The sequence below is a fragment of the Ziziphus jujuba genome, chromosome 12 (assembly GCF_031755915.1).
Source record: "Ziziphus jujuba cultivar Dongzao chromosome 12, ASM3175591v1".
Taxonomy (NCBI): domain Eukaryota; kingdom Viridiplantae; phylum Streptophyta; class Magnoliopsida; order Rosales; family Rhamnaceae; genus Ziziphus; species Ziziphus jujuba.
Window position 1 is genome coordinate 25,759,800 of NC_083390.1, and position 23,300 is coordinate 25,783,099.

Consider the following 23,300-nt stretch of genomic DNA (forward strand, 5'->3'; position numbering starts at 1 on the left):
ACCTTAGGGGCCTTGTGGGGTCCAAAAAATTGGCAAAACAATCCGTACTGTACATCCTCGGGAAATTACCGACGAAACTGTCGGTAATTTTTCCAGAGGGCATTTGTAGTTTCCCGACAGTTTCGTTGGTAATTTTCCGAGGGTGAACAGTCATCAATTTTTTGCAATCTTTGATACACTTTTATGAAATTTTTTGATTTTCTCTCCTTAGTACAATTATAGAATCCATGTTTAGCATGTTTTTTCATTCAACACACCTTAGGGGCCTTATGGGGTAAAAAAAATTGGCAAAACAATACGTACTTTACATCCTCGGGAAATTACCGACGAAACTGTTGGTAATTTTTCCAGGGGGCATTTATAGTTTCACGACGGTTTCGTCGGTAATTTCCCGAGGATGAACAGTCATCAATTTTTTGCAAACTTTGATACACTTTTATGAAATTTTTTGATTTTCTCTCCTTAGTACAATTATAGAATCCATGTTTTGCATGTTTTTTCATTCAACACACCTTAGGGGCCTTGTGGGGTAAAAAAAATTGGCAAAACAATACGTACTGTACATCCTCGAGAAATTACCGACGAAACTGTCGGTAATTTTTCCAGGGGGCATTTGTAGTTTCCCGACAGTTTCGTCGGTAATTTCCCGAGGGTGAACAGTTAGCTTATTTTTTGCAAACGTTGATACACTTTTATGAAATTTTTTGATTTTCTCTCCTTAGTACAATTATAGAATCCATGTTTTGCATGTTTTTTCATTCAACACACCTTAGGGGCCTTGTGGGGTAAAAAAAATTGGCAAAACAATACGTACTGTACATCCTCGGGAAATTACCGACGAAACTGTCGGTAATTTTTCCAGGGGGCATTTGTAGTTTCCCGACAGTTTCGTCGGTAATTTCTCGAGGGTGAACAGTTAGCTTATTTTTTGCAAACTTTGATACACTTTTATGAAATTTTTTGATTTTCTCTCCTTAGTACAATTATAGAATCCATGTTTTGCATGCTTTTTCATTCAACACACCTTAGGGGCCTTGTGGGGTAAAAAAAATTGGCAAAATAATACGTACTGTACACCCTCGGGAAATTACCGACGAAACTGTCGGTACTTTTTCCAGAGGGCATTTGTAGTTGCCCGACAGTTTCGTTGGTAATTTACCGAGGGTGAACAGTTAGCTTATTTTTTGCAAACTTTGATACCCTTTTATCAAATTTTGGGATTTTCTCTCCTTAGTACAATTATAGAATCCATGTTTTGCATGTTTTTTCATTCAACACACCTTAGGGGCCTTGTGGGGTCCAAAAAATTGGCAAAATATGCCGCACTGTACACCCTCGGGAATTACCGACGAAACTGTCGGTAATTTTTCCAGAGGGCATTCGTAGTTTCCCGAAGATTTCGTCGGGAATTACCGAGGGTGAACAGTATACTTATTTTTTTGCAAACTTTGATACACTTTTATGAAATTTTATGATTTTCTCTCCTTAGTACAATTATAGAATCCATGTTTTGCATGTTTTTTCATTCAACACACCTTAGGGGCCTTGTGGGGTAAAAAAAATTGGCAAAACAATACGTACTTTACATCCTCGGGAAATTACCGACAAAACTGTCGGTAATTTTTCCAGGGGGCATTTGTAGTTTTACGACGGTTTCGTCGGTAATTTCCCGAGGATGTACAGTCATCAATTTTTTGCAAACTTTGATACACTTTTATGAAATTTTTTGATTTTCTCTCCTTAGTACAATTATAGAATCCATGTTTTGCATGTTTTTTCATTCAACACACCTTAGGGGCCTTGTGGGGTAAAAAAAATTGGCAAAACAATACGTACTGTACATCCTCGAGAAATTACCGACGAAACTGTTGGTAATTTTTCCAAGGGGCATTTGTAGTTTCCCGACAGTTTCGTCGGTAATTTCCCGAGGGTGAACAGTTAGCTTATTTTTTGCAAACGTTGATACACTTTTATGAAATTTTTTGATTTTCTCTCCTTAGTACAATTATAGAATCCATGTTTTGCATGTTTTTTCATTCAACACACCTTAGGGGCCTTGTGGGGTAAAAAAAATTGGCAAAACAATACGTACTGTACATCCTCGGGAAATTACCGACGAAACTGTCGGTAATTTTTCCAGGGGGCATTTGTAGTTTCCCGACAGTTTCGTCGGTAATTTCTCGAGGGTGAACAGTTAGCTTATTTTTTGCAAACTTTGATACACTTTTATGAAATTTTTTGATTTTCTTTCCTTAGTACAATTATAGAATCCATGTTTTGCATGCTTTTTCATTCAACACACCTTAGGGGCCTTGTGGGGTAAAAAAAATTGGCAAAATAATACGTACTGTACACCCTCGGGAAATTACCGACGAAACTGTCGGTACTTTTTCCATAGGGCATTTGTAGTTGCCCGACAGTTTCGTCGGTAATTTACCGAGGGTGAACAATTAGCTTATTTTTTGCAAACTTTGATACCCTTTTATCAAATTTTGGGATTTTCTCTCCTTAGTACAATTATAGAATCCATGTTTTGCATGTTTTTTCATTCAACACACCTTAGGGGCCTTGTGGGGTCCAAAAAATTGGCAAAATATGCCGCACTGTACACCCTCGGGAATTACCGACGAAACTGTCGGTAATTTTTCCAGAGGGCATTCGTAGTTTCCCGATGATTTCGTCGGGAATTACCGAGGGTGAACAGTATACTTATTTTTTTGCAAACTTTGATACACTTTTATGAAATTTTATGATTTTCTCTCCTTAGTACAATTATAGAATCCATGTTTTGCATGTTTTTTCATTCAACACACATTAGGGGCCTTGTGGGGTCCAAAAAATTGGCAAAATATGCCGTACTGTACACCATCGGGAATTACCGACGAAACTTTCGGTAATTTTTCCAGAGGGTATTTGTAGTTTACCGAAGATTTCCTCGGGAATTACCGATGGTGAACAGTTATTGACAAGAGAATCATGTACAAAAACTAAAAACAATATCTGAATATGGAAGAAATTGGATCCTTTCACAAATATGGAAGTTTCCTATTTTTTTTTTTCTTTTTTGTTTATTACATTTTGGTATCTTTTTTTCTACAAAAATCCAGCTGAACACAACTCTATAATTCCTATGTTCCAAGATTATGTATAAGATTCGAAACATATTGGATACAAAGTCCTACAAGGTAGCAGACACGGCAAGACTTTGCTGGCATACCTCATGCTGAACCAGAATCCTGATATCCCAAACAAAAATATATAAAAGAAAGAAAAAATTTGTGAAAAATTAAGTGAAAATTCAAACTCCAATGCCTGTTATCAACTGGCCCAGCGTGAAGGATTCTTTTCACATATACCAGGTTAGGCCATCTGCCTCTGTGCTAATAAGCCTTTGCAATTCAAATTTTTTTATGATGCTGAAGAATGATGCCTAAAATTCACACAGCAGCATGCATCTCTAGCCGTCTTCGTGCTAAGATTTTCAAATTTGTTCAGAATGCTTTGAAGCAACCTGTGTGTCCACCGTTCTTGTGTCATGCTTTCTCTTGCTTCGTCTCTTTGATCTAGATGTGCGGGTCTTTGTAGGATGCTTTACAGCATGCTCTTGGATGCCCAACACTACATTTTCATTGGTAGGGAGTTCAGGAGGGGCATCAGGCCATGGTGTGCGTTTTGATGGTACATTGACCTCCAGAGGAGGATCAATTATCCATCTGTAAAGAGACCACACTAATGTCAAATGCATGTGCATAGAAAGAGATTCTGCTAAATGAATTTTAATTAAATAGGCAATTGACTGTCATGATTTTTGTGTGTCAATGATATATATTGAAATTTAGATGGCTTGATGAGGGGTGGGGGGAAAAAAAGCATTTCCATATGACAAAATTATTGACTAAAGGTAAAGATTTGCTGAACCAAAGTAAAATAAAAAGAAGCATGCTACATAAAATCATAGTACAATTATATAAGTCAATTGTTTAAAGGATTGTAGTCAAATTGCAAGTAAGAAAGCCCTTGGGAATGAGGTCAGAGGACTGAACAGAAATACATTGAAATGCCACACCAATACCACTTGACCACTTGAAACAATGCAATGACATTCACTTGAAAAGAGAAGTTGAGCATCATTGTCACATTCACAGGTAGGTTACTAATTTTAAGTTCTACCCATGTGTGATATTCAAAATCACAATTTCACAGCCACAATTTTATGCTTTGAAAATAAATTAGAGACGCATAGTACTTAGAAATTGAAGGATATAACAGCAGAAAGTTTAACATGACAAGATTATTACAAAACATTTCTACCAATTGTATATGATCATTGGCACTGTTGACTCCATCTATGCTTCAAATTTTTTAAACAACCATGACAGCTTTCAGAATGCAAAAACCATATGCACTATAAAATGGAAAATGGATTGGAGACACAATAGGAAAGAAGATATGGTACCTGTAGGGCCAAACCATAACCGCCATTCACATCTTGCTCAAAATAAAGTAACTGGAAAATAAAGCAATTAGATTATAAATTTAATGTCACACCAGCAACACAAAAGAAAATGCAGATGCAGAGAGAGAGAGAGAGAGAGTTCATAGTCATCAAACATGGTATATAAACAATTTAAATGCAAAAATATGAAATATACATACCTTAAATTTGCTTTGTGCATTTGAAGTAACTCTTACTACAATACCACACTCGGCTTGTTGCTCGTTGATTGTAACACCAAAGAAATGAGCATTTTGCTTATCCACCTGCAACAAAACAAAATCAACCAAACGGAAAATTCCAGAAAGAATGAAAGTCCATGATAACAAACATGAAAGCACCTTTCCACTAACTGATGACAGAATGGAATGTATCCCTACTTGGCTGTACTCCATCCAGCATCATATCATCATACATATCTCTCAGCAAGAAATGCCTCCCACGACCGTTATTTAAAAAAAAAAAAAAACCAGAACACAACTTTCACAATTTCTCTTTCACAATTTCTCCCAAAAAAAAAAAAATTCCCAACACCACTAACAGAAAATCAAAATTAGAGCTGTTGCCTAGCTGTTGCTTCTGCTTCTGCTCCTAGGGCTCTCTAAAATCCTGCAGTTTTCTCTCTGAGTCGCCTCTTCACCATCTCCTTCAAAACGCGCAGTCTCCACGCTTACAATCCGGCCGATTCATGAAAGGAAACAGAGGGCTCCTAAGGTCTGGTTATGGATAAAGAGATGGAGGGGAAAAGTCGAAGAAAGGAAAGAAAAAAACATATAAAAAAAAAACACATAAGGGTACTTTGGGATTTTAAAAGATTGGAGGGGTAGATCAAAAAAGAAATGAATTGAGGGGGTAAAATTCATGAAGCTCGGTCCTACAGGGGTATTGGGCCAAATTCCCCTTAAAACCCTGCAGATCCAACATCTATTTTTAGGCCCATAATTATAAATTATAGTTATCTATGAGAAATGAGAGATCACAACTCACGCATGAACTCACGAATCATGCATGAATAAAGGAATTACTAAGAAGAGACCAAAATGATCAAGTTGGATTTTTTTTATTTGAAGTCTAAACCAACAGCATGCACACACGCTGTGCGTTACTGGATGACATCAAAGGCTTCTGATGCAAATAGCTAATTTCATACTAGTTTAAGCTTTATGTTATTTATTTAGGGTAATTGTAAAATAAAATGTGTAAGCAAACTGAAGTGAAATAGGATTAGTAAGGTTTTATTTGATAACAAATTCATATTTCATATTTTCTTTCATTTTTTATAGATATTTTATTTTTATTGTTTATTCTAAATTGTCTCTTATTTTCTTATAACAATAGTTTGTTAATATATATTTTTTTTATGAATAATGGTTTGTTAATGTTAATTAATGGTAATTAAACACCTTTATTAACTATAAATGTAAAGAGAAAAAAATATAATACAAAACGAAACACAATTTAAAATTGCGTTGGTTTTTAATTTTTATTTTTTTCCTCCTTCCTTAATATTTATAGTTAATTAATATGTTTAACAAAATCTAGTTACCATTAATTAACATTAACAAACCATTAAAATGTAAACTATATACATTTTAGAAGGGAAAAAAAAATAAAAAACAAACTTATTATCAATCGGGACCTAAATAAGTAATTAGTTAGACCAAACATATCCAACATAGGTTTGAACATAGAGAATGAAGTTATTGTTACATATGTCCGAACAATGGCAGGTGCACTTAAGGGCACAACCACTATAGTATGATGCAATTTTGTCATTGAAGCAGAGGTAAAAACATTCTTCAAGCGATGTGGAATCAGAATTGGATAGCACATTCTCATTCTCATTGTGCATGCACAGCACCTGCGCTACCATCACAAGGACTACACAGCAACCACACCTGCTTCCTTGCCAAACTCATTACTTACATCGATCGTTTCAGTTAATTCTTTCCCTCTTTCAAAATTAATTAATAACCATATGCGATACATGTAGGTAATACCGATCTGTGATATGTCGTATATCAAGTTCTGTGATAGAGAAAACAGCAAACAAAGTTGAGATGGCCGAGTTGGTCTAAGGCGCCAGATTAAGGTTCTGGTCCGAAAGGGCGTGGGTTCAAATCCCACTCTCAACATCTTATTTTACCATTTCCGTTGCTTCCTTATTTTAAAGTGGGCATTTCTCCATGGGACTGAGAACGAGAGGTAGAGGTAGAAATTAATTTTATTTTTTATTTTTTGAAAGTGGGGGAGGGGGCTTAGGGGCTTTTGTACATAGAAATTAATGTGATTGTGGGCTTCTGTACCCTTTAATTTGCCCCCAATTTCAATTTTCATTTTCATTTTAGTTTCAATTTAGGTTTCATTTTCAAATTTTTTATCCAAAATTCTCAATTTTAGTTTTTCTTACAATATGTATAAAATATAATAAAAATTTTGCTCAAAATAATATCTTATTATAAATCCAAAAATTTTATTAACTTAACATTAAAAACTAAATAAAATTCCAAACCATAAAAGTTAAATATGAAAGCCAAAATTTAAAAAAAAAAAATTGAATGTGGAGGTTTAACTTTGAAACAAAAATGAAAATTGAGACACTTAATTGGAAAAATTAAACTTGCGGCACTCAATTAAAATTGGAAGTAAAGTAGAGACCTCTTTTTTATTTTTTCTTACAATATGTATAAAACTAATTAAAAATTTTCTCAAAATAATATCTTATTATAAATCCAAAATTTATTAACTTAATATTAAAAACTAAATAAAATTCCGAACCATAAAAGTTAAATATGCAAGCCGAAATTAAAAAATGAAAATGGAGGTTTAACTTTGAAACCAAAATGATAATTGAGATACATAATTGAAAAAATTAAAATTGGAGCACTCAACTATAATTGGAGGTAAAGTAGTGACCTTTTTCTTATTGTTTTATTTATTTTTTATTTTAATAATTTTTGGAGGAAGAATTCTTATACTAAGTTTTGAACACATAAACTGGAAATTATCTACAGTGATTATTATCAACTATATTGTTCCAAAAATATATGTGATTGGTTAGTTGACTTTTAGGCTAGATATAGGTATATGTGTATATAAGAATATATAATTAGTTTATTACTTAATAATATTATTTAATGGTTACAGTAATCGAAAACGACATTAATTTTATGCCACATGTGGTGCATTATCAAATCTCAAAGCCGGGGCATGTTCTTCAAACGCGACAAAACATGTTCAAACCAGCAAAACTTCTTCCCGCCCTTGATACAATATGACAACCTACCCACCTTTTTTATTTTTATTTTCAATAATTGTTTTGCTTTTGAATTCAATGTTTCTGCTTTGTCTATTAACCAAACTTAATTCTCTAATTAATATAGATGCATCGCTCGCCCACTCGTAATTTCATTTCATATTCTGACTAGTTACCTGGATATATCATGTATATATAGACATGCATTTATGATATGTTCATATTTGACATTAATTATTCATCTTGCTGTTCTCTACCTTCTTAATTTGATCGATTATGAGGCGGAGCTCTAGCTAGAACGCTATGTAGCTATACTTTTATTTATTTATTTATTTTGGGTACTACGTACATATTCAATTCAATGCCTCTTTTTTTACTGCAAATATATGTGTCTCTTTTTAATTTTGTTATTCTACATTTTTATTAAGTCGATTACTCGGATGCACTTTCTGAATCATACATCCACCAACTTTCAAATAATTTATTCTCTCTATATATGGAGATAGAAAGCCATGCATACATATATATATATATATATATATATATATATATATATATATATATATATAATTGAAAACTAAGGTAATTAAGAGTATCCGGTGATCTGGTGGGCATGAGTCAAAAATATCAGTTAAATGCGATCTTTATACATTAATATTGCAATAGATACTTGGAGCAGCTAATTCAAATTAATGCGAATGTTGTATTATCATCTTCATCTGATTGATTTGGAAGTGAAAAGCAATATTAGCCAAGGCATACAAATTGAGAAAATTAAAGACAAACTTACAATAATTGCTACATAAATCAAGGATGAAAAGGGTCTTGTGTCAAGTGTCCATCCAATATCATGCCTTTCTTAATTTCCTAATTTACATCAACTTGCGTGCTCCTTTCTATACATAATTAATTTAATCTCCCCTTTACCCAAAAAATAATAATTTAATCTCTCTCTCTCTCTCTCAAAGTGGCTGAAATCTTTGACCTACAAGGAACCTAAAACTTCTTACCAAATATATAATACTAATTTATTTAAACTTATACACTAACTTAGTCAGGTCTTAGTAAGTTATACTTTACTTTTTAAAGTAAACTCCCTTCATAGTGGGCATTGCATTCTATATAATTAGGTTGGCCTTATAATTTTATTGAATTCAATATCTATAAAAGTTAAACATCATTTTTTTTAAAAAACATAAGCTATAACTTATATGAATCCGGTTATTGGAGTGTTTAAAGGTTGTTAAATATAATCTATTTTTTTCATCTACTTTAAATTTGTATTTCAAATATCACATTATTTATTTATTAACTTTTATCACATAAGTATCATTGATCTAAATCAGGGATTTTAATTTTCTAATAAGCAACTTACTTTAAATATATAGTTAGGCTAATATCAAGTTGATATGATAGTTTTTGTTTTAAGTCTTCTTTTATTAGTTATTAAATTGTTATAAATCTAAAATTTAAAAATTAATTAATAATTATGAATTTAATAATATATTAAAACTCAAGGATTTTGATTTTATAATAAGAGATTTACTTTAAATATACAGTTAGGCTAATATCAAGTTGGTATGATAGTTTTTGTTTTAAGTCTTTTTTTATTAATTATTAAATCGTTGCAAAGCTAAAATTTAAAAATCAATTAATACCTATAAATTTAATAATATACTAAAATTTTATTTGAAAAAAATAAATTATATAGATACTTAGTAAACCATAAATACATTTTTAAATTTAATCCATGGAGCAATGGTTAATATAAGAAAACTTGATAGTAAAACTATCAAGTGAACTAGATTCATGGTTGTATATATATATATATATATTAGATAAATATGATAGTTTTGCTATTAGAATTTTTTTTAGAAAATCTATTATATCATTTTAAAAATTGAGATTTAAAAATATAATTATAGTTCATTTTACTTTAATAGAATTTAATATGTCAATGAATGCATATTATTAATTGGATTTTAAATTTTAACTATTAAAGCAATCTAATGACAAAAAAAAATAATTTAATACTAAAATCATATGATCAAGTTAATATGAGTTTAACTATGTATATATATATATATATATATATAGCTACACCTTGCATAGTTAATTAATTAGGATTCCTATACTTGTCAGATTTTCTAATAGAGGTATCTAAAGGAGATCCAAAAAGAATTATTGTTTTTTCTTTTTCTTTTTTATTTTAAAACAATTTAAATGAAATAACCAAATGAAGCATTCGATGTACTATCTGGCTGTGAATCCTTTGCTCGATTGTTTATGTATAACATCTTTATGTATGTTCTTTTGGCTTTCCTTTTCTCTAAAAGAAAAAAAGGCCGTTAATTATCATGGACATGCCAATGCAAAACTTGATTATGTAGTAACAATATATATATATATATATATATATATACTAGTTATGTGGATATATATATATATATATATAATTAAATATTTTATGTAAATAATCTTTATATTGGGAATATGAATAGACATACCGAAAGGCCAAGGAATAATGGGGTCCATTTGGGTCAATTAAGTCGCTGTTGATCTTGTTGAAAATCTTTCTTTCTAGTAGTAGTGGTTAATTAATAAACTTATAGGTCTTGGTAGTGATTGTTTTCTTCAAAAAAAAGCATGGCTTTGTGCTTCTTTCACATGCAACCCAACATGGGGTTTTCCATTTGGAGGTGTATGTGTTTTCATATGAATGACCAAAACAGAGGATGATCCTCCTAACTCCCAATTCCTAACTCCGGCAAATAATTAATAATAATAATAATAATAATCCACAGGAAAAGCCATTTCAATGAAAACTAAAATAACATTAAAAGGCAAAACTTTGGGTTTGAAAAGTTAGGGGGAAGGGTGTGGAACGTATCATTATATTATAAGCTCAAATTGGATGCACATGGCTGAGATAATTATATTCCCTATGTGTTTCATGTACGTAAAAAGACCCCCACATGCATTGTATAGGGTAACATGACTAATTCCCCTCCAAAGAAAAAAAAAAAACTTTGTAATATATATGTTAGAAAAAATAAAAAAGGTTTTCGTAAAATAAAGAGATTAATGGTCACACATAATTATTGCATTGGGATGATGGGTACTGACAATTGAATGATGACGGGAATGATAATTAGATTTTTTTTTTTTCAATATATATATATATATATAAAAGAACTGATAAGTATTAGATTTGTGATCATGTATTGGGCAATCATATTGTGCAGGTTTAGTCTTTTTACTTATTAATAATAATTTAGCTTTTTCGGGGGTTTGGATAAAGTTCTTCTTCTGGCGCGTGCATGCTCATAATACTAGTGATTCGATTTGTGTAATCCATGATCAGTACCCCTGATGACATTAATATACATACATATATACATATATATTATAGATAATATATTCACGTCTTTTGACTCTCTATTTCTAATTAAATTCCAAGGGTAACATGGAAGGAACTTATTTTGGATTATTGGATATGATTGTATAATTTTTTGTTGGCACATATATATATATATATATATATATATATATATTCCAAGATCAATTAATCAAGATATTCCGACATATGGCTTGCAAGATATTTCTTCAAACAGATCTCAAAATGTCAATTATGGGTGGGTTTGTAGTTAAGTTGCCATTAATCATGATTTATAATTAATTAATCCAAAATTAATACTGCATATGCATATAGTACAAGTTACTTAATTTTTCACTTCCTTTAAATTACGCAATGAGGAAATCTGGATATTTGAAATTCAACAAGTACTAAATTCGACTTCATCAATATATACTTGTAAAGATGAACTGAGGTTCCAATCATAATATATTAATGATTAGTAAGTAGGTGGGAATTATAATTAATAATTAAAAGAAACTTTTTGAATGAATTTGAGGTGTTTCAGCAGGAGATCTATACACTGGCATAGATGATTAGCATTTGGCACGAGTTTATGATACGAGGCAGATGACCATATGATGGACCAACTGTTGATTCTTCATCAATCATCCGCCTTCATTCTCACACATTTGATTAGCATTCTCTTTTTCTTAAGTACTTTTCCCCTCATCATTTGGAAACTCAGTTCATCATCATCATCAGCAGCAGCATCATCATAATAATAATATAATAATAATAATAATAATAATAATCATGTGTATCTATCAGCAATAATACATGAAAATAGACAATTAATTTCCGAAGGGACAAGTCAGGCAATAATATAATGCCAAATAAAATTAATAGGGAGAGTAGTAGACCCTTATTTATATTTTTTAACTATTTAAGCATGGATCCCTTATAGAAAACAGCCAACCAACATGCAAGTACTCTCCAAGACCCAACCCTAGAATCATTCTCTTCTCATCGTCAGATTTAAAACCCCATATACATTGATACAAAAAAACAACCACTAGTACAAGAGAGGAGAGAAATTAAGACACGCATCCAATCAATATATATATATATATATATAAAAGAAAAATCAAACTACCTTACTCTTTCTTTTTGGAGTTAGTAAATTAACCAACCTGCAGCTTGTGTCTGTCTTATTAATTTCTATCAAATATATCCAACCCAGCATTAATTAGTTTAATTATTATATTTGTTTATTTGATCGATCATATCGTCTGAGATGGAGTTCAACACCTCAAAACCCGACTCCTCCTCGCCGTCGTCGTCGTCATCAAAGAGCAAAAAGAAGCAACAACAGCAGCAGCAGCAGCAGCAGCAGGACACAACAGTAAGGTTTCTGGGAGTGAGAAGAAGGCCATGGGGCAGATACGCAGCGGAAATCAGAGACCCTTCCACAAAAGAGAGGCATTGGCTGGGCACTTTTGACACTGCCGAGGAGGCTGCCTTGGCCTACGACCGAGCCGCCCGAACCATGCGCGGTTCCAAGGCTCGCACCAACTTCGTATACTCTGACATGCCTCACGGCTCCTCTGTCACTTCCATTATCTCACCCGACGAAGCTGCTCGCGAAATGTCCCACCTCTTCTCTGCTCCCCCACCACCCCAACTACCTCCCCAAGTACCCTCCCAACTACCCCATAGCCATAGCCATAGCCATAGCCACAGCAGCAGCCAGCTCATGTTCTCCCAGGACCCCTTTGATGCTTTCTTATTTGGTGGTGGCGGTGGCAGATGGCCGGTTCACGATCAGGATGAGGGTTCTGTAGCTGCAGGGAGCGATCATCAATTTCACCTTCCCATTACCACTATTAATGGCTCTCACTCTCACTCTCACTCTCAGCAAATGCAAATGCTAATGGCCGATGAAACAGAGTTGCCACCTTTGCCTCCATGCGTTTCCACGGCTTGTTATGCAGGATCTGAATCTGATCATCATGGACTCATCATGGATGACTCCCACATCAATATGAATATGAACATGAATATGAATTTGGGTCGACAAGTTTGGAACAACGATACCACCAGTACCACTACCAGTCTTTATGGGTTTCCTCACACAACAACAACAACAACAACAGCAACTACAAATGGGCTTGTTGAATCTCAACTAAGCAGGCCTTATTTGGGCTTCGACTCCAAGGACAATGTGCACCAGAGCCCCTTGTTTTCGGATACGGGTTTCGATGCTTATGAATTTGATTTGGGTTCTTCATCGTCTGCTTACTTTTATTGAAAGCTCCTCCTTTCATTTTTCCAATTTTCCGTCATAAGTCAAGGACTGTTTTTTTTTTTTTAACTGGGTGTGCTTTTTTTTTTTTTTTTTTTTCCTATTTGGAAAAAAAAAAAAGCAGCTTTGTGTACGTAGGGTGTTGCCTGGCCGAAGTCCAAGCCAAAGGCCAAATATAAACGTATGGGCCACTGTAATGTGAGATATTTTGAATCTTTTTATGGGCATTTGTATTATTATTATTATTATTTATTTATTTATTTATTTATTTATTTATTTTTTCGGCCGTTTTATAAACCAAAAGAGCCCAAAATACATAGAAAGCAAAGGAAGTTGGCTACTTGCCACACTCCTCCTGGGTTACAAAGGCATAAAAGCTACTAGAGAGGGAACTTGAGACAAAATACCACAAATATTGTGTTTAATACACCAACTACAGACATAATCGGCTAGGATATTTTCCTCTCTAGGGATCCAAACTAAATGAACTTGTAATGATGAATGGTTCAGAGGATATTATGCAAGTGAGCAAGCAAACAGCATGCAACTACTATATATATATATATATAAATATACTACTTCTGTTCCAGTGTACCTGTATCCAAATTAATATCTATAAATTAAACATCCAGGTCCTAGAGGTCCTAGGATACTTGTTATTATATAGTGTGTTAATAATAGAATTGCAATGTACTAATTAGTTGGTTTGTTTGGAGTTTAGTTTAGTTATGTTTATCTGGACATAAGTCACAATTTTAGGGATGAAGAAGAGAAAATAGAGGTTGAATTTGGAAGTTGAAGACAAATTTGGCATTCAAAAGAAATAGGCACCCAGAAGACGCAAACTTAAACTTCGACAGAGACGGTAAAGTCTTTATCGGTCAACCTGTTAATATTATTTATTTGGAGGCACATGACATCATTTTCTACATCACCCGAGTTCACGCGGAATTGGTCCATATTTTCTTGGGTTACGGAAAATGGAAAATTCCAAGTAAATACAGTTTACAACTGAACTTTAGAAAATGGGAATTGCATGTATATATATATATATATAAAAGAAAAATGTACTCGGTCATCCTTGTATATATATTTTTATTTATTCTTCTTATCCTCTGTAACTTTCAATTGCAAAAGCTCTCGCTTTTTACAGACCAAACACGGTCTCACGCGTCGAGGATAAAGAAAGCCTCAAATGTTCTAAATACGGTGAAATTAGTAGGAAATAGGAAAATAAAACCACATCCACTAAACAAAGGGCTCAGAGGCTGTTTGTGGTGTGTGAACTGTGAAACTTTGAAATTTTCAAACTGGGTCCCGATACCGGCCCCACCATATATGTAAACGCCAAGGCGGACCCCATCATCATGGGGAGGAAGCAGGACCTGAACAAGGTCTTGGATTTTGACTCTGTCCTGCTTTCAATTCCTTTTAATATTATTGCACTGTTATTATTATTATTTTAAGTATTGCACATATTTAATTTCTTGTACACCAGCAACTCAAACTCAGAACTTGTACACCAGCAAGGATCTCTCAATAACTCCAACCACAGACTTCCAAGGTCAACTGTACTCAACCAGATCAAACTCCCATTGAATTCCACCATGAATCATTTTTGTATAATGAGCTTGGAAACCTCATTCTAACACCTCCGAGTCCCACTTCAATCTAATATTTTCTTTCGATTTTCAAAGCTATTATGATGTTATACTGATTACCGAGTCCAATCGCCAGCTTTACCCCCCATCTCTCTGGCACGCAAACAAACAATCAAGAGTTTCACAAGTCGATGTTATATATATATCAAGATCGGCCGGATTTCAAAGCCTTTTGCCGGTGAGAGCAAAGAAGAAGCTGCGGAATAAAGTCAGTCATGGAATTGACTTGAGAAAGTAATCTAACAGGAAGCCTTGCGAAACTTCAGAAACAGGATATCAGATTCTTAATTAATTCAACAGCTTCCAAAGCCAAAGGCGGTCAATTCTATGGACTTTAGTATTGGGCCAGAAGACGTAGCAGCAGGAATACTGCAGGAGCTATGGAATGACGTAGGATGTCAGGTAAGTAAGCTTGTTAGCGAAACAAAAGATGTTGTAGTAGAGAAGAAGAGCTTTCAGGAATTCTCCAGGAGTATTTCTGAGCTTAACGTCCTTCTCAGCACCATCGACACCAGAAAGGTTGAAGCTGCAAGGGGTTCACAACCCACGAAGGCTACGTTAGAAGCCCTGATCACTCACCTTAAAAGGGCCTGCCATATTATCCAACATCATAAATCCAGAAGCCGCCTCCAGCTCTTGCTTAATTCTCGCAAGATGCTTCTGCAGATGCAGGATGTGGCCAAAGACATTGCACATGACATTTCCTTCCTCCAGCTTGTCAATCTTGATATTGCACTCAACTCGAAGACTAAGATGGAGCAGATTATCAACAATCTCTCACGAATGAAGCTCAGGTCTGCATCTGCAACCGATTTTATTGCTTCCGAGATAACCAACTCCATATCACAGAACAGTCACAATAGAGAGAATGCCCAAAAGCTCCTCGAGAAGATTGCAGAAGCCACCGGTGCTAAGATGAGCGTGAGCATGGTTAGAGAAGAGCTCGCACTTCTGAAGCAGGAGAAAGAGGAGCTTGAACTCCAGAAAAAGCAGGCAGATGCACTTCATATATCTCAACTGATGCAGCTCTTGTACAGTACAGAAATCATTGCAAGAGAACACGATACAGAAACCTCCACAAATCACCACCAATATCATCCTTTTGATTCCTTCTTATGCCCATTATGCAACACGATTATGACAGACCCTGTAGCAATTTCGTGTGGCCACAGCTTTGAGAGGACTGCAATTCAGGAACTTTTGAGGCAAGGAGGGAAACACTGTCCAAAATGCAAACAGGAGATTACATCTTCAGATCTCACGCCAAACCTTACGCTTCGAAGCACTATAGAAGAATGGAACAAGAAAGACATGGAGCTGAAATTCCAAGCTGCAGTCCGTGGTATCAAATCCAATGACCATGACAGAAAGAAGGAGGCCTTAGAGGACTTGCAGTATTTGATGGAAAATCCTCAATACGCGGTTAGAGTTGCAGAGGAGGGACTCACATTAACATTCATAGCAATCCTCAAAGACAATGGGCTAGATTATAAAGCAGCATTAAAATGCCTGTACTACCTAGCTAAATTTAATGATGGCCAGAAGGTAAGAAAATCGTGAAAATTAGCTTATCTTACAGACTTTTCACCTTTCATTTATCTCAAAGTAGGAAATTTTTGGTTTCTTTGGGCTTGTAGGACGCCATCATTGAAGCAGGGGCTGTGCGCCGCATTGTAAAGCTTATTTATAAAGGTGGAGAAGAATCTGATGCCATTTCAGTCTTGTTGGAGCTGTCAAAGAAAGAAATCCTAAGAGAGAAAATTGGAAACGCAAAAGATTGCATTCAACTTTTGGTATCTTTACTCCAAAAAAACAACCCTGATGTTTCGGAGAAGGCTCAACATGTGTTGCAGAACCTTTCATCCAACACCCATTTTGTTGTAAAGATGGCTGAAGCAGGGCACTTCCAACCATTTGTTAGTCGCTTCAACCAAGGTACAACAATACCTTTTGATGGAAGCTTTTATAGTTTTATAACATATAATCATTCATTCCCTCTCTGTTTCTGATTTCAGGACCCCAAGAGACCAGAGCATTGATGGCTGCAGCCTTGATAAAGATGCAACTCAAGGAGAATAGCATCAAGGACTTAAAAGACAGGCAATTTATACACAACTTAATCCAAATGCTGTCCTCAAGCTTCCCAGCATCCAAATCTGCTTGTCTCAAATCAATCAAGAAGCTTCTAGCATACCCCAGGATGGTTAAGCGGCTACTGGAAGTCTGCGACACTATACCACATATGCTCAGTGTCATCTCATATGTCGGGTCTGATCCCTACCTGAAACAAGAAACTGCAGAGACTCTAGCACTACTGATTGGAGCCAGTAAGCACCTGGAATTCCAGAAATATCAAGGCTTGCAGGAGCTGCAGTCAGAACACAATGTCAGTCTCCTTCTGCAGTATGTAGCCAATGATGACGATGAAACCAAGATTCAGTTTATGCACCTGCTCGTTGAACTAAGCTGTAGATCAGAGACAGCTCGAGATATAATACGAAATGACAATGATGCTATTACTCACCTCTTCTCTTCCCTTCGTAGTGACAAGCCCAGTGTGAGGCGGTGGGCAATGAAGCTCATATACTGCATTTCTGAAGGACATCCTGGAGGGGTGCCAGTACCACATTCCTCAGCAAAAGAAACTGCCATTAATACCCTGGCAGAAATCCTCACTTCCTCTCCAGACATTGAAGAAAGGTCCATTGCTGCAGGAATTATCAGCCAGCTTCCAAGTGATGATGCTATTATTGATGAGATACTACACAAATCAGAAGCACTAAAAGCCATACACGAGGTCATATGCAGCATGGATGAGGAAAATAGCGGGAATATGGTACCTGTCAGCACTGGAAGTTCACTATTGGAAAATGCTCTTGCAGCACTTTTGCGGTACACAGAACCCACCAAGCCAGAACTGCAGAGGCAATTGAGTAAGCTTGAACTTTACCCATCATTAGTTCGTGTTCTATCTAGGGGAACCTCACTAGCCAAGCAGAGGACGGCCATTTTGCTTGCGCAACTATCTCGATCCAACAGCCACTTTGTCTCTGACAGTAGTACCATGGCAAAGCAAGCCAAGTACTCACTGTCCTTCCATCTCATGAAATGGTGCTGGTCAGCATCATCAGAGGATAGAGGTTCATGTCCAGTTCATGGTGATGCCTGTTCACCAAGGGACACGTTCTGCCTAGTAAAGGCAGATGCAGTTAAGCCACTAGTGAGAAGTTTGAGTGAGACGGAGTCTGGTGTGGCAGAGGCCGCAATAATGGCACTTGAGACATTGCTAACAGACCATAGCACACTATCAAATGCAGCTGCAGCCATTGTGGAAAGCCAGGGCTTGGTGGCTATTCTACAGGTCTTGGAGAAGGGGACACTTTCCGCCAAAACCAAAGCCTTGGATCTCTTCCAAAAGATCCTTACACATTCAAAAATCAGCGATCCAATATTTAATAGATCTGAGAGAATCCTCATCCAACTTCTACAGGATGATGAACTCAGGAAAAAGGCAGCTTTGGTGCTCAGGCAGATGAATGTCATCCCGGATCAGTCTTCCTACTTCTGACGTGACTCATCGTTGTAAGCATTCAGAAAACACCACTACCTTCTTGCAGAGATTTGAAATCAGTTCACTAGCAACTGGCAATGCAAAAACATCCAGCTCTTGCAGCTCAATTGCCTTAATATTCCATCTATACGTGCTTTTGTTTTATCCACAAGTAATTATTTCCATTATTTTACCAAAAAACAAAAAAGTAATTATTTCCATTAGCACGTGACATGTAAATTGACCAATTTTGTTGTTTTAAAATATAAAGGAAAAAAATAAAAAATAATTAATTGTTCACTTATGTATGGCGGGGGTTCGAACAAGCACCGTATCATGCATTACCGGTTAAATTATTAGTTTCTTCCATAAATTCGTGAATGAATCCATTATACATAACCACTGCAACAAAAATAAAGTTTAACAAACAAAACAATATCCAAGCTTTTGACAAGCTTCAGCGCTTCCAGTCATTTCATTTGAACCAGATTTATTCGAATTTGAAATCTTATCATTATCCCTGAGTGTGGGCACAGTAATTGTAATCACCACCACAACAATTAATACTAGGTATTATATCCGTACTGAGGTTATTTGCAGAGGGATGTTAACAAACACAATCCTGCAATTTAGAATATAATAACTAACCAATAATTGCAGATCAAGAGAAATAAAAAAATCAAAATTAAAATTAAAGGGAAAGAAAATGTTAAAAACGCAAAGCAGCATGTTTTGCATTCATTTCATTCTCGTCTTGGGGGAATAGAGCGATTAAGTTTAACGAGTAAAGAGGCCTGCTTCTACCTACACCTTCAAGCAAGAGAAAACTATACCAATCAGAAGTAAATGGAATTCTAACCAACCTCCAGAGTTAAGCATGTCGTCAATAACAGTCAGTCCCCTAACATAACTGAATTCTTCTAGAAGACAGCATCCCAAGCTATATTTCGTCTGGGAGTTCATATGTACGAATTGAAATTAACACTACAATAGGATCGTTTCTACAAATAATCATATTCCCATCTAGCCTCTAAAATATTCATTCCTAATTATGTTTTGCTTGATGTAATAAGCATGGTATCATAAAAAGTTTGGCAGCAACATAAAACAGACAAATTTAACTATTCAAGATGTCATGCTGCCAGCAAATATCATCATCAAATAAACTTCTAGGTCCTAAATAGTTAAAAGGAAAACATTGTATAAAATTTTTCAACCATTTTGAGTCACTCAATTACGCAGAAATTCATGAAAAAAATCTAGAAGAACTAATCCGTCAAAAAGGCGAACTCAATCCCATGCTTGAAGTAAGAAGCAAGCACATATGGCTTCAGCCGCTAAAATAATATGCCGGATCGTCAATGAGCAAACACAGTGTCATTTCTTCTAGGTGGTCTATCAGGAATTGATCCAGGCTTAAACTTGGAAGCCTCGTGTTTTGCCAGTTCATGAGGCACAGGACTATTGCTCTGAATGAGCATTTGCTTGAGATCATAAAACACGTCAGTGTCATGCATTGTCAAGAACGTTGAGGCAACTCCAGTCTTACCAGCACGGCCTGTTCGTCCAATACGATGAGTGTACATTTCGATATTCCCAGGCATATCATAGTTAATCACGTGAGCAACATCAGGTATATCAATCCCACGTCCTGCAACATCTGTTGCCACAAGCACATTATATCTCTTGGTCCTAAAACCTTCCAGGCTGATTTCTCTTTGGTCCTGAGATTTCCCACCATGCAGAGTGGTCACTCTGTAACCTGCCTTGTCCAAATTCTTGGCAACGCTATCTGCATTTTTCTTGGTGTTCACAAACACTATAGCAGTCTTATCACCAAGCTCATCGAGCAATCTCTGCAATCTACCAAATTTCTCAGATTCCCTGGTCATTATAACATTTTGGGTGATCAAGTCTGTTGTTTTTCCAGCGGTGCCAATTGTGACCACAACGGGATTTCGCAGGTACTTCCTGGCAAGGCGCTCCACAGCAGGGGGCATGGTGGCACTGAACATATAAGTGGTTCTGTAAATCTTTTTCTCATCGAGCTCTTCGTCCTCGTTCTCCGGCTTCATGTTGCTGGAGGGCATCGCATCCAACACACCAACGACCTGGGGCTCGAATCCCATATCAATCATCCTGTCGGCCTCGTCAAGAACAACATAGTTGCACTGATTGAGAACAGCATAACGCCTCTCCAAGCAATCGATCAGGCGGCCGGGAGTAGCAATGACAACTTCACAGCCTTGGCGGATCTTGAAGCCCTGCTCCTCAATGGACTGGCCGCCAACAATGGAGACCACTTTGATGCCCAAGTAGTGGGCGAACTTGACAGTCTCATCCTCAATCTGCTGGGCGAGTTCACGGGTGGGTGCCATGACGACAGCATAAGGGCCTTCGGCTTCGTTCTCTTCGCTCATGGGAGGCAATCTGGAAATATAGGTCAACATGGGGAGAACAAAGGCAGCAGTCTTACCGGAGCCAGTCTCGGCAATCCCGATGACGTCGCGCTGCTGCATTCCGAGGGGAATGGCGGCCATCTGAATGGGGGACGGTTTCTTGTAGCCAGCTCTCTCGACGGCCTTGAGAAGCTCGGGACTCAATTTGCTCTCAACCCAGCTCCTCATGGGGCGAGGAATCTTGGAGCCCTTGTAGGAAATATTGAAGTCCTCCCTGAAAATGCGCCAGTCCCTCTCGGTCATCTCCTCAAGCTTCTTCTCGCTCCAATGGCGGTCGACCCTCATGTCGAAGGTGTCGTAGAGATCAGCAGCTTCTTCCTTGAGCCGCTGGGCGGCAGCTTCCTCGGGCTTCTCCTCGATGCCCTCCTTCTTGCGCAGCTCCTCGCGGATATCCTTGTCGTTCTTGACGGCCTGCTTCTTCTGCTCGCGGCGGTCCATGCCGGCACGGAAGCCTCTCCCAAACAAGAGGCGGGCCTCGTGTGGGTTTTGGTACAAGAGATTCATGTCGCGAGAAGTATCCTCGGTGTTCTCCCAGTCGAAAGAGAAGCGGAATTTCTCGCTGGGCTTGATGACCCGCTTCTTGGGCTTCTTGGAACCCAGATACTGCTCTTTTATGGCTTCGATGGCTTTCTCCTGCTCTCGCTCCGCCAGTTTATCTAGGCGAGCGCGCTCACGTGCCTTGGCCTCCTCCTCTCGCTCCCTCTCCCTGTTTCGACGATCGGAGTCGCGCTCCCTATCCCTATCCCTTTCCCTATCCCTATCTCTATCTCTATCTCTATCTCTATCTCTATCTCTATCTTTATCCCGGGAGGAGCGCTCTCTATCCCTATCCCTATCCTTTTCCTTATCACGGTCTCTGTCGCGGCGGTCGGATTCGGAGGTGGGTGGTTTGTGGTGGTTATCATTGTTGTTTGCGGCGTTGGCATCAGAAGACGAGGCATCGGAGCGGGCATGGGAGAGAAGCAGTTGTTGGCGGCGCCTCTGCTCTTCGATTTCCTCTTCACGACGTTGGAGAGCCAATTGCTCGCGCTGGGCTTTCGTCAGGAACACGGGCCTCTTGGTGGCGGCGGCTGCAGCCGGCGACGCTTTAGAGACGGTGATGTCTTCGATTGCGCGTTTCATGGCTTGGATGATAGATTGTATCTCTTTCTCTTTCTGTTTCTCTCTCTCTTTCGCTCGCTTGGTTAATTGCAGGAGGGGATTGGGGATTGGGGATTGGAGACTGCAGATTGGGGCCAATTTCTCGCTGAATATAGAAATCGGGAGAGGGTAGAAGTCTTACTAAAATCTACAACGCCAGGAATTCGAAGTGGGTTTGGGTTTGGGTTTGGATTTGGATCTGAAAAAGACTAAATCCCTTGAGCTTGGCTATTTGGACCCTCAACGTTGTGGTCCAGCAGTTACTCACTCAGGCCCATATTTTGAATTCGAAGGCCTACGTGGCCCTTATCCTATGTTTCCTTATGTTATGTTTGTATAGATAATGGACACGTTCCCGTACATGGGACTTTCCAAATCATCGAACCTTGATCTTTCATATTTCATATTTAATGGGCAATAAATAAGTTAATTATTAAAACAATCAGCTTTTAAAAGTTTAAATCTATCTGATATAAAACAGTTTTGAACTATGGAATGAACATAATCGGATGACTATAATAATTTATCAAATTTTGTCAAAACAGTTTGTCAAATAGGAATTAACCCCGTGTATATATATATATATATATATATATATATTGTATACGAATTTGATACAACGAAGAATTTATAGAGATGAAAAATTCACAGCTGTCTGTAATTGGTTGTCCTTTTTATAGGTCGTTCACAGTTTTTTATCTTATTAAAACTATATATATAAGGGATAAATGATTTTTTAATATCTAAAAAAATAATAACTTTTTTTATTGAGCTGTACTTATTACTATTAATCAAATTTTAAATTCACAAAGATTATGTATGTTAACTATCCTTATTCTATACTTGTGTTTGCATGCTGACCATTCATCCATGTTAAACCCCCATATGTTTGTCTTTTTACTTCTGACTTCTCACCCCAAAAAGATTATTAAAAAAAATAAAAGTTATTAGCTTTTCTAATCTTTAAATTATTAATTCTAAATGTTGCACGTTTTGGACACTGAATTTTATTTTATTTTTGCATTTCAATATTTGAACTTCAACTTTAGGTGTACTTCGGTTATTAAAACTGTCTTTCA

General features: G+C 36.6%; 4 protein-coding genes and 1 non-coding gene across 5 annotated transcripts; 3 read left to right on the forward strand and 2 right to left on the reverse strand.

Moving 5' to 3' along the window:
- Positions 1-3,102: 3,102 nt before the first annotated feature.
- Positions 3,103-4,930, reverse strand: LOC132800268 (chaperone protein dnaJ 15-like). Its single transcript, XM_060813598.1, has 3 exons — positions 4,657-4,930; positions 4,457-4,507; positions 3,103-3,713 (listed from the first exon to the last, which is right to left on the reverse strand). Exons 1-3 carry the CDS (start codon positions 4,888-4,890, stop codon positions 3,702-3,704), a joined length of 297 nt encoding a protein of 98 aa, XP_060669581.1. The 5' UTR covers positions 4,891-4,930; the 3' UTR covers positions 3,103-3,701.
- Positions 4,931-6,549: 1,619 nt separating this feature from the next.
- Positions 6,550-6,630, forward strand: TRNAL-AAG (transfer RNA leucine (anticodon AAG)). Its single transcript has one exon. It is a non-coding gene; the product is annotated as a tRNA-Leu (tRNA).
- Positions 6,631-12,197: 5,567 nt separating this feature from the next.
- On the forward strand, positions 12,198-13,417 carry LOC107424606 (ethylene-responsive transcription factor ERF087). Its single transcript, XM_016034452.3, has one exon. The coding sequence runs from the start codon at positions 12,404-12,406 to the stop codon at positions 13,415-13,417; it is 1,014 nt and encodes a 337-aa protein (XP_015889938.3). The 5' UTR covers positions 12,198-12,403.
- Positions 13,418-14,485: 1,068 nt separating this feature from the next.
- On the forward strand, positions 14,486-18,930 carry LOC107431782 (U-box domain-containing protein 44). Its single transcript, XM_016042773.4, has 3 exons — positions 14,486-16,617; positions 16,710-17,007; positions 17,088-18,930. Exons 1-3 carry the CDS (start codon positions 15,400-15,402, stop codon positions 18,638-18,640), a joined length of 3,069 nt encoding a protein of 1,022 aa, XP_015898259.2. The 5' UTR covers positions 14,486-15,399; the 3' UTR covers positions 18,641-18,930.
- Positions 18,931-19,658: 728 nt separating this feature from the next.
- Positions 19,659-22,346, reverse strand: LOC107431783 (DEAD-box ATP-dependent RNA helicase 21). Its single transcript, XM_048462102.2, has one exon. It carries the CDS (start codon positions 22,201-22,203, stop codon positions 19,981-19,983), a length of 2,223 nt encoding a protein of 740 aa, XP_048318059.2. The 5' UTR covers positions 22,204-22,346; the 3' UTR covers positions 19,659-19,980.
- Between the last annotated feature and the right edge of the window lie 954 nt (positions 22,347-23,300).